The 13,545-nt window shown below is 44.3% G+C and overlaps 1 protein-coding gene across 4 annotated transcripts; it reads left to right on the forward strand.

The window, feature by feature from the left end:
• The first annotated feature begins 1,955 nt into the window (after positions 1-1,955).
• Positions 1,956-9,484, forward strand: LOC147240814 (cyclin-dependent kinase 5 activator 1). Of its 4 annotated transcripts, none has more exons than XM_086193768.1 (2): positions 1,956-2,529; positions 3,121-9,484. In XM_086193768.1, the coding sequence occupies exon 2, from the start codon at positions 3,305-3,307 to the stop codon at positions 4,295-4,297; it is 993 nt and encodes a 330-aa protein (XP_086049894.1). In that variant the 5' UTR covers positions 1,956-2,529; positions 3,121-3,304; the 3' UTR covers positions 4,298-9,484. The 4 variants fall into 4 exon arrangements, with proteins under 4 accessions (XP_086049894.1, XP_086049895.1, XP_086049896.1 ...); XM_086193769.1 differs by having other exon boundaries at positions 1,956-2,524; positions 3,215-9,484; XM_086193770.1 differs by having other exon boundaries at positions 1,956-2,321.
• Positions 9,485-13,545: the final 4,061 nt, after the last annotated feature.

Below are 13,545 nucleotides of genomic sequence, written 5' to 3' on the forward strand. Positions count from 1 at the left end.
ATCTCATCGGCTTTTCTCATTTGTTTATCTCCAGCTTCCTCGTCCTGCACCTCTGGGGAAACAATGAGCAAATCTACTGCATATCACCCCCTCTCATCCCGATATTCCCTCCAAGCAGGCCATGCAACCTTTCCTACGAGGAATTCACGTGATCGGAATCATATATCTTAACCTTGGAAACACAACTTCATCACCGAGTCATGCGTAGCTGCTCGGGAGCGGTTGATTACATCTGCTCATCTTCCTCAGATTGTTCTGTTGACTGCTCACGATGATTTTCTTTTTTTCTTTTCAGCTCGTAAACCAACGTGGGATTTAAAGAAAAAGTCCTTTACATTCTCAAAAAAATGTAAACATTCTTGAGAATTTAACCGGGGGAATTCAATTTGACCTGTCAACTGTATTTAGAGTTTCTCCTTTTATTTTTTATTGGTTTAAATCCGCATTTTTCAGTCCCGTTGTTGTGACGGTATATTTGACTTTTTTCTGCATGCGAACTCGTCCACTCTGTAAACGAGGGAACCCTGAATGCTTTCATGAGAATAAATAAAGAACTGAATCAGCTCCTCCTGCTGAGGCGTTTGTCCTCCACTGGTGCTACTCGCGGAGGGATAGTTTTAATCATCCAGCGGATATAAACGTGTAAAATAGAGTTCGAATGATTTCATGGACAAAGTAGAGGACAAGGTCGCGACCCTGAGGGTACAGCACATAAATGGGATGTTTCGAAAAAAAAAGTGTACGCGCTGTAAAGCTCGGGATCTATAGAGGACCAGGTGATTGGTTTATTGATATTCTATCACTCATCCTTCCACACGATGCGTCTGATCCTCTTACAGCTCAGCCAGCTCAGCGACCTACAACACAGGACGGACTCTCATGAAGACAGTTGCATAATAAAAACAGACCTGTCTCCACGTGACGGAGTCTTATTCCCCCCACCCTGCAGGTGTGTCACAACTTCTGCCCCAAATTACATCTGATAATTCATTTTCAGTTTGATGGGGCGTGGTTTGACCCCGAGGGTGTCAGACCCACAGAGGGCGTAAAACGTGACAGGTGCAATCCGTGGCGATGAGGAGGAGGACATTTATGTTTCTGTGGTTTTACCTTCCTGTGCTTCTGAACGACTGCTGTATCTTCTTTATTGGCCTGCAAACGTATTTTGGACCATTTGTAGTTTATGAAGCTGAGAGCATTTAGGGAATAAAACCCTCATTCTTTAGCAGATAAAGTGTGGCCAATATACCTGGTAGCTACAATACAGGTCTATTAATAAATGTTTAGTTAACTGTTAGTTAAGTAGAAATGATGTTCAAGTTTGTGTTAAAGATTAAAGATGGATGGAAAACTGGGGGAGGCTGAGGTGAGTCTTATTTAAGGGTTTACAGTTATAAATAGTGAATCATGCTTCAGAAATGCTTATTCTGCACTCATATATATAAAACTAAGCATTAACTAAGAGTTATTAACATACTCTTATTGCACCAAACACATTTCTAAACCAGAGAGGGTCAACTTACACTTCCAAATGTAACGTCTGCACCAGGGTTGAAGGGAGAAGAAGTCGTCCCTTCGTCAGGAGGGTAACGTCCACTTCTTCTGAATCTGGTTGAGAGAAATGTTATCATCACAGGATGCTGCCCTCCTTTTTAGAGAAAATCATGCTCTGTGTGTGTGTGTGTGTGTGTGTGTGTGTGAGTGTGTGTGTGAGAGAGAGAGAGAGAGAGAGAGAGAGAGAGAGAGAGAAAGAGAGAAAGAGAAAGAGAGAGAGAGAGAAATGAAGGTAAAGTGGATGTTAGTGTGTGTGTGTGTGTGTGTGTGTGTGTGTGTGTGTGTGTGTGTGTGTGTGTGTGTGTGTGTGTGTGTGTGTGTGTGTGTGTGTGTGTGCAGCAGCTGAGCCCGGGGAGGGCGGAGTCTGGGAGGCAGTGCGATGAGCCGCTCTGCGCGCTCCCTGGCCGCTCAGTCTTTAATGTCTGAGAGCTTTCACGAGGGTCGGACTGCCAAGGACCGATCACCGGTCCGTGGGCGGCTGATGAGGCTCAGTTGTCTGCGGAGTCTCAGCATCAGGATCCGGACTGGAGAGGTGCCAGGACACTTTTACGCACGGACCCGTGAGGAGATATGAGTACATTGAAAGGACTCACGCACTGTGAAAGTTTGCATTTTCAAACATGGAGACACAAATACAAAGACAGCTGTTTACTTTAATGTCAAGCGTCACTCTCGCCTGGCTCTGAGGTGCAGAGGAGGATGACACCTGCACCCGCCTGCGCGGAGAGCGAGGACCGATGTTGCTCGAGACTTGACATCTTTGAAGAGTAGGTCAAATCTTCCGCAAGAGTGACTTTCTTCTTCCACTTCAGCTCGCCGTCCTGCTCGCCGTCATCGCCAGTGACAAGAAACTGTGCGTTTGTTGCACTTCTTCATAGATTTGCACAATCTCGGACTGCGACAAAAACAGCAGTGGTCTCGTACCCCGGACCCCTCACACACACAAACACACACACTAACCCATACACAGGTGAGGTGAGCATCAGCACCTTTAATGCAAATGTAGGTCGAATATTAACGGGCATGTGTGTGTTGCAGTTAACAAAATGGATATTTCAAATATGATGAGATAAATAAAATAATTGAGCAGATTTTGGGGGGGGGGAGTGTAAAAAAAAACAACAACTTCAAAGTGTGTTTTGTTTAAATTCACCATTTTGGCTCGTGCTATTATTATTAAGTGTCCTTCTCTATTAAAGTCCAGGAATGTTCAGACTAGAGGCTCATATGTCTAGCAGCTTGTTTCGCTTCATATTTCTCTTGTGAGGTTTAGAAAATCATCAGTATTGCTGCGCATTCTGCTTGTTCAAGCTCTTTCTAGAGGCTGCATCCTCCCCTCAAATATTTTGCAGAATAGAAATTTCCACTATATCAAATTTGGTATCTTCGGAAAGTTTGGGATGATGACTCGAATTGCGATTAAGGTCTGGCTGTCGGAAAAACGTGTCAGTGATCCGGAGCAGTGCTTGGGGAGGTTGTTTGACTTGTATTCACAGCTAAGTGTTGAATATCTTTTAATTTCCCGTTTGCTTTCATTCTCTCCTCCTTTATGTTTTACTATTGCAGGTCGTTTCTCTGCAGCATCACATGCTGAGGTCGAGTCTCAGCTCCTGTGACATGTCCTCGCTGCTCATCTCTTCCTGCTGGTTCTCATCCTCAGGCTATTAAGCGATAGAAGACATAAAGGGCCTGGCCATCGCTCTTTACGACCCCCAGTAAGGCATTTTCATCTCTGGAGCTCTGACTCATCATGGGCACTGTACTCTCGCTGTCACCCGGCTCTCGCAAATCAGGCTACTATGACAACCGGCCCGGCTCACTCAACCACTACCCGAGCCTCAGCAGTCGCTCTCTCAACAGTCAGAAAGACCGGGGGCTAAAGAGGGGTCAGTCCATCTTCCTCCCGGCGCTAACATGGAAGCGACTGGTGGCGTCCACCAAGAAGAAGGGTAGTTCCAAGAAAGGCTCGGGTGGTCCAGGAGCCCTCGGGGATCCCCTCAACAACAACAATAACATCAACATCTACCAAAAGGACCCTGTGCTGCATCTCAACCGTGAGAATGTGAAGAAGTCCCTCTCATGTGCCAACCTGTCCAGCTACGAGGGCCCAGCAGGCCTGGGTCTGGGTCTGGGCTATGGCCTAGGGTTGGGTCAGGGGCACGGATACAGCTACACCAAGTCTCAGCAGCTTTCTTCTGTGAAAAAAGTTCCTCAGGGGACGGTGACAACCTCCCCAAAGCGTGTCATTGTCCAGGCATCCACCAGCGAGCTCCTCCGCTGCTTAGGGGAATTCCTGTGTTGCCGCTGCTACCGCCTGAAGCATCTGTCTCCCGCCGACCCGGTGCTCTGGCTACGTGCCGTGGACCGTTCCCTGCTGCTGCAGGGCTGGCAGGACCAGGCCTTTGTCACACCAGCCAACGTGGTCTTCGTCTACATGCTGTGCCGAGACGTTGTGGACGGCGACTTGGTGGCATCAGAGCATGAGCTTCAGGCCATCCTGCTCACCTGCCTCTACCTGTCCTACTCTTACATGGGCAATGAGATCTCGTATCCACTGAAGCCCTTCCTGGTGGAGGCGGGTAAGGAGGCCTTCTGGGACCGTTGCCTCGCCATCATTGACGCCACCAGCGCCAAAATGCTGCGCATCAATGCAGACCCCCACTTTTTCACTCAAGTATTTGCTGAACTCAAGAGTGAAGGGGGATGTGGCCCTCAGGACTATAGTCGGGTGCTGGATCGGTGAGAGGAGGTTTGAGAGCAGCTTCTTGCTGACCGCATGCCTTTTTTTACGCTCATGCACACGTCAACTTGCACACAAACACACGTGTCACGTGTCACATTGATTCTCATTCGCCTTCACTGCTTCTGCTCCTCTGCAGAGGCAACAATGCCCATCTTGTTTTTTAATCATCCCATCTGTGTTTGTTGCCATTGTCCCCTCCATCCGCAGATATAAGGTAGGCATTCAGTTACTTTCACCAAAATATTCTCTTACAATTAGCTGATTGTTTTGATGGTTTGATTTTTTTCTTGGAAATTTTACTTGATTTAACTTGAATTAGAGAACCATTTGGTCCACCTGTTCTGTCACACCCCCCTTTCCACTCCCCTGTCGCTGGTCCCACTTTTACAGCTGCCCAGTGTCCCAGCATCCCCATCTACCACTCTGAATGTGATGCACAAACACTTCAGCCAAGACTGGATGACGCCATTGTCAGTCACTCATCTAGGATTTCCCGTGGTCACATTATCCCAAACATCCAAGTAGATTGGATTGACATTTTTATCAGCGGCTGCAGAAGAAAATGTGGCACAGACAGTTTAATCCGCCTCAGTTAGAGTTTCCTGGACAATGCAGAGCGTCATCCTGACATCCATCACTGGCGAAGCCTCGTGTGCCGGCAGACAGAATTGACTGATGTGAACAGCTGAGCTCGTGTCAGGTCCTGCAGGTCCTGCTGTGAATCACTGGAGCAAAACAAACTGCTGCTGTTTTGGCGAGCCTTTTGAGGGTCGTCTGGTCGAGGGGACAGTTGCCTGTTTTTTATTTTTACGTTCTCAAACTTTGCCATTAGACATATGTCATATGAGTGAGGTGATTTAGTGCGAATGACTAAAAGTGTGAGTATTTGCATGTGTGTTCATGTGACGGCAGCCAGGGTCATCAGCTGTTTACCCTGTCCTTTGTTCCCTGCCTCTTGTTGACAGGGCACCACAGCCGTGGGATTAATTAGATTAGCAGATTACCGCAGCCCCTCCCCTCTCACAACCTCTGCCCCTTCTTGTCCACGCTGCAACCCTGCGGGGACCGGTGGCTAATCCAGGCCTGGCTGGACTGTAAACACAAATGAAGGTCTTGTCGTGTGCACTGTATTCTCCCCTGAGCATGAAAAAAACCCTCTGTGACACACGTGTGCAGCTCAGGGTCCAACACAAACTCTCCAGGCAGGAGTAACATAGTAGTGCTGTTGAGGGTGAAGGCATTTTGTCCCATTTTCCCATCAGCCACCTGTGCATCTTCATCAGCTCCTGAGGACAGACGTTTCTTCCATCTCTTGTTCAATTATCCCCGTTAATGGTGTTTGTGCTTCAGTGGCTTTAATCTCTATTTCCCTGACTTTGTGCATGTCAGAGTGGGGGGCGCACACGCACACACACACACACACACACACACACACACACACACACACACACACACGTGCGCATGATAAAGGTTCATCATTTTTAATTTAACAATTTTAACTGGCGTGAAATTTTTTAAAGCAGATTAATTTGATCACATTCCAGCTTTATTTTATGTCTGCAGACACTTAAAAGTTTTCCTGCTTTGAAAGGTCGCTTATGCTTGCAGACCATTTTACAATGATCAAAAAAACAGTGGTAAAATGAAGGAAAGCACAAATACTCTGCCAATTATGCACCGTCACCGTATTTAATGGCACGAGGAAGATGAGGATTAATGAATTGCAATTGCAATCTAATTGTTTTTAAACAGATAAATTCACAGAACTGAAGGTGTGCATGAGGATACACATGAATAAGGTTTCTCACCTTCAAGCACCCTCTGGTTGTTGTGTCACGTCTTCTAGTTCTAATTAGAGAAACAACTTCATGCAGCAGAAATATATCTTTTTCCACATCTTCCACTTCTTGTTAATCATACCAACACCTAAGAACATCATGTGACCTCACGGGTTCCTGACCCTAATGTGGTGCAAAACCTGATGCAGTGCCACCGTCAGCACGTGGCAATGCTTTAATCTTATTGTATTCTGGAGGTTTTGTGGCTCCGCCCCCTGAGCCATGTGTCAATCCCGCACACTCTGCTGTGCTGCTGTATTCTTGCCCTCATATGATAAACAGGCTATACGGTCCGACCTTTACACACAAAAAACAAACACACTCTGGTGCACATACCCACCATGAGTAATCCACTACTAATCCCCCTCACCCAATCAAATAGAGAGAGGGAGTGAGGGATGAAAAGATGGGGAAATAAGTAAAGGGTTCATGAGATTTGGTGTCACACTTGCCGTACAGTTCTGGCCCTCGGCTCAGCCTTCAAATCCTGCTCTAACAAACTGGAGCCCTCAGAGACCCAAAGCTCAGCTTCGCTGCCTGTTCCAAGGCTTGTTGGAGTGGAGCCTGCCTTCCTGCCCGCCTGAGGGGTCTCGCATGAGCTCACACCAGCAATGATTCACATCCTGAGAGTCTCTTTTCTACAGCCTCTACTGGCAGCCATTTTGGGCTTATTGTTGCAGGCAAACCATCTCTCTCTCTCTCTCTCTCTCTCTCTCTCTCTCTCTCTCTCTCTCTCTCTCTCCCTCTCTCTCTTTGGCCTCCCTTACTTTGACAAGGACACTTGTGTCTTGACACCCCCCCCCCCAACCCAGTTTCTACACACACTCAGCTGTTGTTCACTGCCTGTTTCATTAGATTTGACACCCCACACCCGCCAGCCATTGTCAAGAGGAGGAAAGGCAGAATGGGACTGTTTGTTGGCATCGGGTCCCTCGTGTTTGTTTGTGTCTTGGACTGAATGTTGTTCCAAATGCAACATCTGCTTCCACTACTCATCTCCTGTAGGTTAGTTATAGTGAAGTCAGTGGATACATTCGAGTGATGACGCTGATGTTCACTTTTCTTCCCTGACAGATTAGGAATATTTTAGGGTAAAACAACCTTCGCTAACATGCTAATCAGTGGCAGGCACCGTGGAACCATCTTGGTTTAATTGAGCACTGATGCATCACAAAGAAGAAGGCAACTGTCCACTCTGTCAGTCCCTCTCCAATCACTACCTGAGCTGGACCTCGAAGCTGCTCCTCCAATCGTGTGGCAGAGCAGCGCCACCTCAAAACCAATTAATGCACATCTCAGCTGGAGCTCTAATTCTGTTCATCCAATCAAAATCCTCCTGATATCCACCTGAATGACAGAGAACACACGATGCCTCTCTGAGAACAATATACTGACTGGTGTTCACTCAAACTGCTGCGTTTGGGATATTTAAACAGGATTAAACGTGACATTTAGAGCAAAAACTGGATTTCATTCTGCGGATGTGACCTCATCTCGCTGGGACTTTGGCAACTCTGCTTTACAGATTATTTCAGATGGGGCCTTCGACCAGCTCTGCTCTGGAGAATTTTTGTGAACAATGTGATAAAAGATTTAAAGAATAAGTCTGGAGTTATTCTGTGTTTATCTTGCTGTCTTCAAATCCCCCAAAAGAAAAAAAAGAAAAAGAACAGAAAAAGCAAATCTCAGCTGCAAGACATCCAGCTCATCAAAAATCTTTTAAAAACTCGTCAAAAGTAATTCAACAGCGAGTGCTTGGACGGTGTATTAAATGTCCCAGTGTGAACTCCATCGTATGTGCCACCCTTCTTAGACAACAGTGGCTCAAAGAAATGAAATACAGATTAATAAACTGACTTTTTTGGGGATTGCACAGGATTTGTTGACAGTAAAAAGAAAAAAAAGAATAACGCCACACTTCTCCGTTAAGTCGCCACAGCTCTGTGAGTTGTGTTACTTCAGTATGCTGCTGCTGTAGGTTAGAGTGACACGTCAACGGCACACTTTAGACCTGTGAGTTTGATGTAAATAGTGTTTGGTTGGTGTGTTAGAAAAAGAGCTGTCGAGTAGGGCTGAGCGATTTTCAGAAGACAAAAAAAATTGCGATATGACTCACAATATACTACGTATTCTTGTGTCAATGTTTATGTTTCAATTGAGAAAAAAAACAAACCTGTTGAAATGGTAATGGTGGGATAATTTGGGGGATTTGTACCAAACAGGGATTTTTTTTTTTTTTTTTTTTAAGTCTTCAGGATACAATTTACAAGTAGGGACGTCTCTGCAGTGCCACAATACTTCAATTGTAACAGTATTTTGATTTTATTCAACATTGCTCCTTCTGCGGTTTGGATATTGCAGCAGTCCACACTGAGTATTTCAGTAAAAAAACATTTTGATATATATATAGTTCGGCCCTACAGTTAAGAATAAAAAAATGAACAAAAAAGAGATAGTCTTGCAGTGTAGTAGCGTGCATGCCAGCCAGCTAGTGTAGAATTTTCTCTCTTTTTTTTTTTTTTTTTTTTTTACTACTGCTATTGTTCTACTGTATTTGCTTTTTATATACGATGTTTTAAATGAAAATGGTATTTCTTTGGTTGTTCAAAACTGGATCTCATTTTTGTCGTGAGTGTTTCTGAACAGGAAGCACCATGTCAGCAGTATTAAAGTCCGTCTTGAGATGTAACTGTGGCAAAGCATGTGAATTCGTATCCGCCGTGACAGAGTTTGAACTTTTGGGTTTTCTCATCGCCACCGTTTTACACACGCACTCATTACCAAGAAAGATGTGGTCGAGAGAGAAAAAAAAAAACCTTGTTAAATCTCTCTTTAGATTCACTCAATGCACAAATAGAAATGATCAAATTAGTGGCTATCAATAGCTTTTCTCATCACTGCCCCAGATGGTGGCACAAAGATGGCCATTGTGCGTGTAGCGTTTATCTCAGGCAGCTCCGCCTGCACACTCAACGATGGCTGCTTCACCTCCGAAGCAGAAGCAGGCTTTCTCTCAGATTACACTTCACCATTTTACATTCATCACAACGCCGCGAGTGAGTTGTGTCAGTGCCGGACACATGTTGATCAACCAGTCCAGTTACTCCCCTAGTTAGCTACCTACGTTTCCATGGTTACCTTCCTCAACCATCATTGTGACTGTCACACCAAAATGAAGCCGAGCATCACCTTGGATGAAGCCACTAAAGGAGTGTTGCTCTTAAAGTCAAATACTGTTGATGGGGACACTTGAAGAAAAATGTGACTGATTCATTTATTTTTCTCTTTTTCCATTAAGATGATGATGTTGACTATGTGGATTATTTAATAAAGTATTGAGCTGAACTCACGGTGTTGATGCATGACTTTTCTTTCTTGCCTCCACAGTGCACATGATACACTCTCCGCCTGCAATCCAGCTAATTTAGTGCTCCCAGTAAATTCATGCGGGACATAAAATAGCCCAGTGCTCCGCCACACAATAGCCCCAGCAGTGCAGATGGCCTTTGGGCTTCCTGTCAGGATGGCTGCGCTCCATCTGAGCGTGTCTCTGCAGTCAATCACCAGCTCGGCTCAAACCACAGGTGGAGATACTGGGATTTTGCCTCCGCGGCTCACAGCTAGCGCTGTCTCCTGCTGCTATGATATGAGAACGCGTGCAGCAACATAAAAGAACTCTGCAGAGCTTGCTTTGTTCTCTAAGCAGACATGAGCTTAAAATGACAAACCGAGAGAAGAAAGCAGGTTTTATATGCACATTTAGCAGTGAGCAGAGCGTCCGCCCCAGGCTGCCTTGCTCTGTCACTGTGTGTTATCGCTGATCTGCACTGTTCACATTTACATCCTCGTACAGCTGTGTATCTCAGCAGCGCTCGTGTCTTTCCTTCATTCTTACTTGTTTGACATAACGGATGTGTTGAAATGAACAAAGTTGTCGAATTTATTATTCATTTTAAACATTAATGTAGTGTGCATTTTAAGAACAAGACGAGTCCCTGAATGATGCATCAAGTGAGAGTTATCATGGTTACAAAGGTCTACTGACATGTTAGCTTGAGAAGCTTTACTTGTATTTAACCTTTTCTGTAATTGGCTATTTTATGATCTTGCATAAAATCAAGACATATAAGGGACAAAAAAAATTTTTTTTGAAGAGATATATGACTCTCAGGTTAGCACAGTGGCCACCAGCCTGTTAGCTTAGCATAAAGGCCGTTCAAAGTCAACAAAGCCAGCTTGCTAGCGTTTGTATAATGTGAAAACTGAAAATTAAAGTTGGGGTTTTATGAGGGGATGTGCTGGATACATTCATCACACACTTTGGTTTCACACAGAAAATGAGTTATGGTGCTTCTGTCTCAAACTCAAGCTAATACCATTTCCAGGCTCACTGCTAGGCTAAGCTAACAGCTAAGGGCTTGTAGCTTCATGCTATTTACGAATCTTTTCTTGTCCAAGTAGCCAATAAGCCTTTCCTTAACATCTTAAAAGTGCTAAAACTGAGTGACAAGATTTAAGTATTAAATTTGTAATGGAGTGACAAACTAATGGCTGTATTTACGTAGCCACTAATATTCTGCATCACAGCAGCATACTGGGCAGGGTGGGATGCATCTATCTGTCTGATGGTACTGGAAAATGATTATTTTAATGACATTTATAATCTCTTCACAATGCATGAGTGAGAGGTCATCGGGAGCCATATGGCTGCGGTCAGGGACGGGGTCGGCGGCCGAGGCTGGGGACGCCTCAGAGGGTGGAGAGGTGAGGTCAAGATGCTTTGATAAAAAAAAAAAGAAAAATATATAAGACAGACAAGAGGAAGAGATTTCTGCAGATGGCTGCCAGCTCGGGTGAGTCGGATCCAGCTTTCTCGTGTCCTCAGAGGAAACAAATCACCCGGCGCTGCCTCCCACATTATCCACACTCCCAGTAGCTTTCTGAAAGCCTTGCTGCTGCTTGCTGGCTTTTATCAGCCCCCAGGGATCTGCAACACCCTGCCTGCCAGAGCTCCCTATAGATGGTAGGGGAACCACTATGTATTCAAGCTGTTGTATCGTGTTTAACTCAACTACGCATGTCCACTTTAAATTAAAGAATATACATTATAAATGAGTTATTCTCAGTATCTCCCCTGAGGACAGAAGCGGATCCACTGGGGGGACGAGGGGGTTGCAGCTGCCCCCCTAAATTTAAAACCCTCATAAAATGTAAGACTTGCAAGTGAAATTTTGTCAGAGGTTAATTAATGCGGCTAGAGGCGGTACCGTGAAGGGTTTATTGAAATCGTTATCTCGGAATTCTGACAAAATCTTACTAGAAAATGAGATTTGTTTTTGATAAATAAAATGAGAATCTGTAATTTTGTACTTGACGGATTGATTTCATGGAAGCAAACATGTCCCGACTATGTAGTTTATGTTTAAAAGCAGTCCAGCCAATATAATCAATAAGCTACGGTCCTTTTTTTTCAGAAATCATATGAATTTTGAAGGGTGTATGTGCCATCTATCGCAAAGGACAACCTTCTGAACTGTTACCAGTGAGATATTAGAAAAAAGTTTGTTTGAAATATAAATGTATTCAACAAATCTCTAAGTAAGCCATCAATGTCACAAATACAGACACTCTTCAAACCTTGATGGGGGCGTGTGTGTGTGTGTGTGTGTGTGTGTGTGTGTGTCTGCCGCTACAGTAGCAGAGCTGCAGAGGTAATTACATGACTTGATACGGGGGTCAGGCTCCGGTGTGAGATTGTTTACAGATTGTGGGGCAGTTTGGGACGTCGGAGAGCAGCAGCCTCTTGGCACTTCCTGACAAATGAACAGATGGTTCACTCACTCATTCCTCTGTAATCAAAGTCCCGGTAAACTGATATGCAGTGCAAAGAGAGAGAGAGAAAAAAACCCTCTTCCGACGAAGATAAAGAAGTTGAATTACAGTTTAAGACATTCAAAAAAATTCCTTCTTTTTTTTTACATTTAAAGTAAATATATTTTTTATTTATCCTCTCACAAAGTCTAATATTAGATCTGTTGAATATGAACCCGTATCCTAGCTTAGCTAGGCTAGGCTAGGCGACAGCTAATCAAAAACAAAAAACCCTCAACATTCAATTCCACTCTTTGGTTGATGATCAATAAACATACGATTTCCTGTGTATATTTCAAGGGAGCTGATGTCCTTTTATTACCTTTATCTTTAAAGCCAGTCTCGTTAGTTTCCAGCATGCTGAGCTATGCTAACTAGCTTCATATTTAGAATACAATTTTCCCATCCAACTCTCAAAAAGAAAGCAAGTATATATATTTTCCCAAATATCAAACAGATCCTTTTAAGCATAATTTTGACTGTAGGACATCAATGGAGTATTTTTAGCACAATAGGATCCTTTTAGTCAAGTGCATACGGAATGCAGCTTTCACCCGTTCCGACTAATCTCACAAAGTAGAATATGCGTCATTTTCTGTGCTGTAAAGTGGTTTTACACATTTCAATTTAAAATTCAAGTATTGAGATGTTGTGGTTTCTCCAATATTTCTTGATTAGTGAGCGTTCAGGCTGATGTTGCTTCAGAGGGAGCCAAGCAAAAACCAATCTCCCCCCTCATGTTACTGTAATCTCCCGCATGTGACCTCCGCTTGGCCTGATAACGGAGAGATGCTGGAAAACCTGCAGCGCTCACCAAACCAGTGCTGGTCTGCCCTGAGGGGATTTAGAGGCAAAAACACAGCTCCGGGACACATGGTAAATCCTCTCCAACTCATTACCAAATCCTAGCTGCTGGGCTGCTAATCTCTGAAGAGAGACAAACCAGGTGCCAGTCTTTCTGTAATGGAATTGCACGCCGCTTTAAGTGATTGCATCAACAATTGCCAGTTCTGATTAATTAGATTAGAACTGGAAGAATCCTATTTGTAAAGCACAGCAGGAGGAAGCCAAGACACTTCATCATAATCCCAAGCAAATGTCACAGGAGCGTTGTGATACAGGGGCTGTGCCGTTATGCACACTTGAACACACTTACACGCTTAGGTGTTCATTAGCTTGTGCAAGTGGACAAATGTAGCTCATTTTTCCAAATATGAAAAGTACTCCATGTTTAATTTGTCATTTATTCAAATTTTTTGTAAGATTGCACCCGAGTGGAATACGGCCAGGTACAAGACCCAGAAGCATCTAGAATATCAGGCAGAATGTGAAAGATTGACTCGACATTGCGTGGTGTTATTTCTCAGGATGGGAATCACAGAATTACTCACAACAACAGTATCCATACAGCGATGGGGCGACGGTATTCAAATGAAGACAATTTATTTACGATAAATCAAAATTACTGAAGAAAAAAATACCCCTCAATGGCAAAAGTAGTAATTATGCATCTTTTCACTCCATCGTCCTGTCAGTTTC

Source organism: Aulostomus chinensis, chromosome 22, assembly GCF_037954235.1.
Source record: "Aulostomus chinensis isolate RoL2024-O1b breed Wild chromosome 22, RoL_Achi_v1.0, whole genome shotgun sequence".
Lineage (NCBI taxonomy): Eukaryota > Metazoa > Chordata > Actinopteri > Syngnathiformes > Aulostomidae > Aulostomus > Aulostomus chinensis.

Excerpts from the sequence above, each read along its gene's own strand:
- LOC147240814 (XM_086193768.1), top strand. The coding sequence starts at position 3,305 with ATGGGCACTGTACTCTCGCTGTCACCCGGCTCTCGCAAATCAGGCTAC.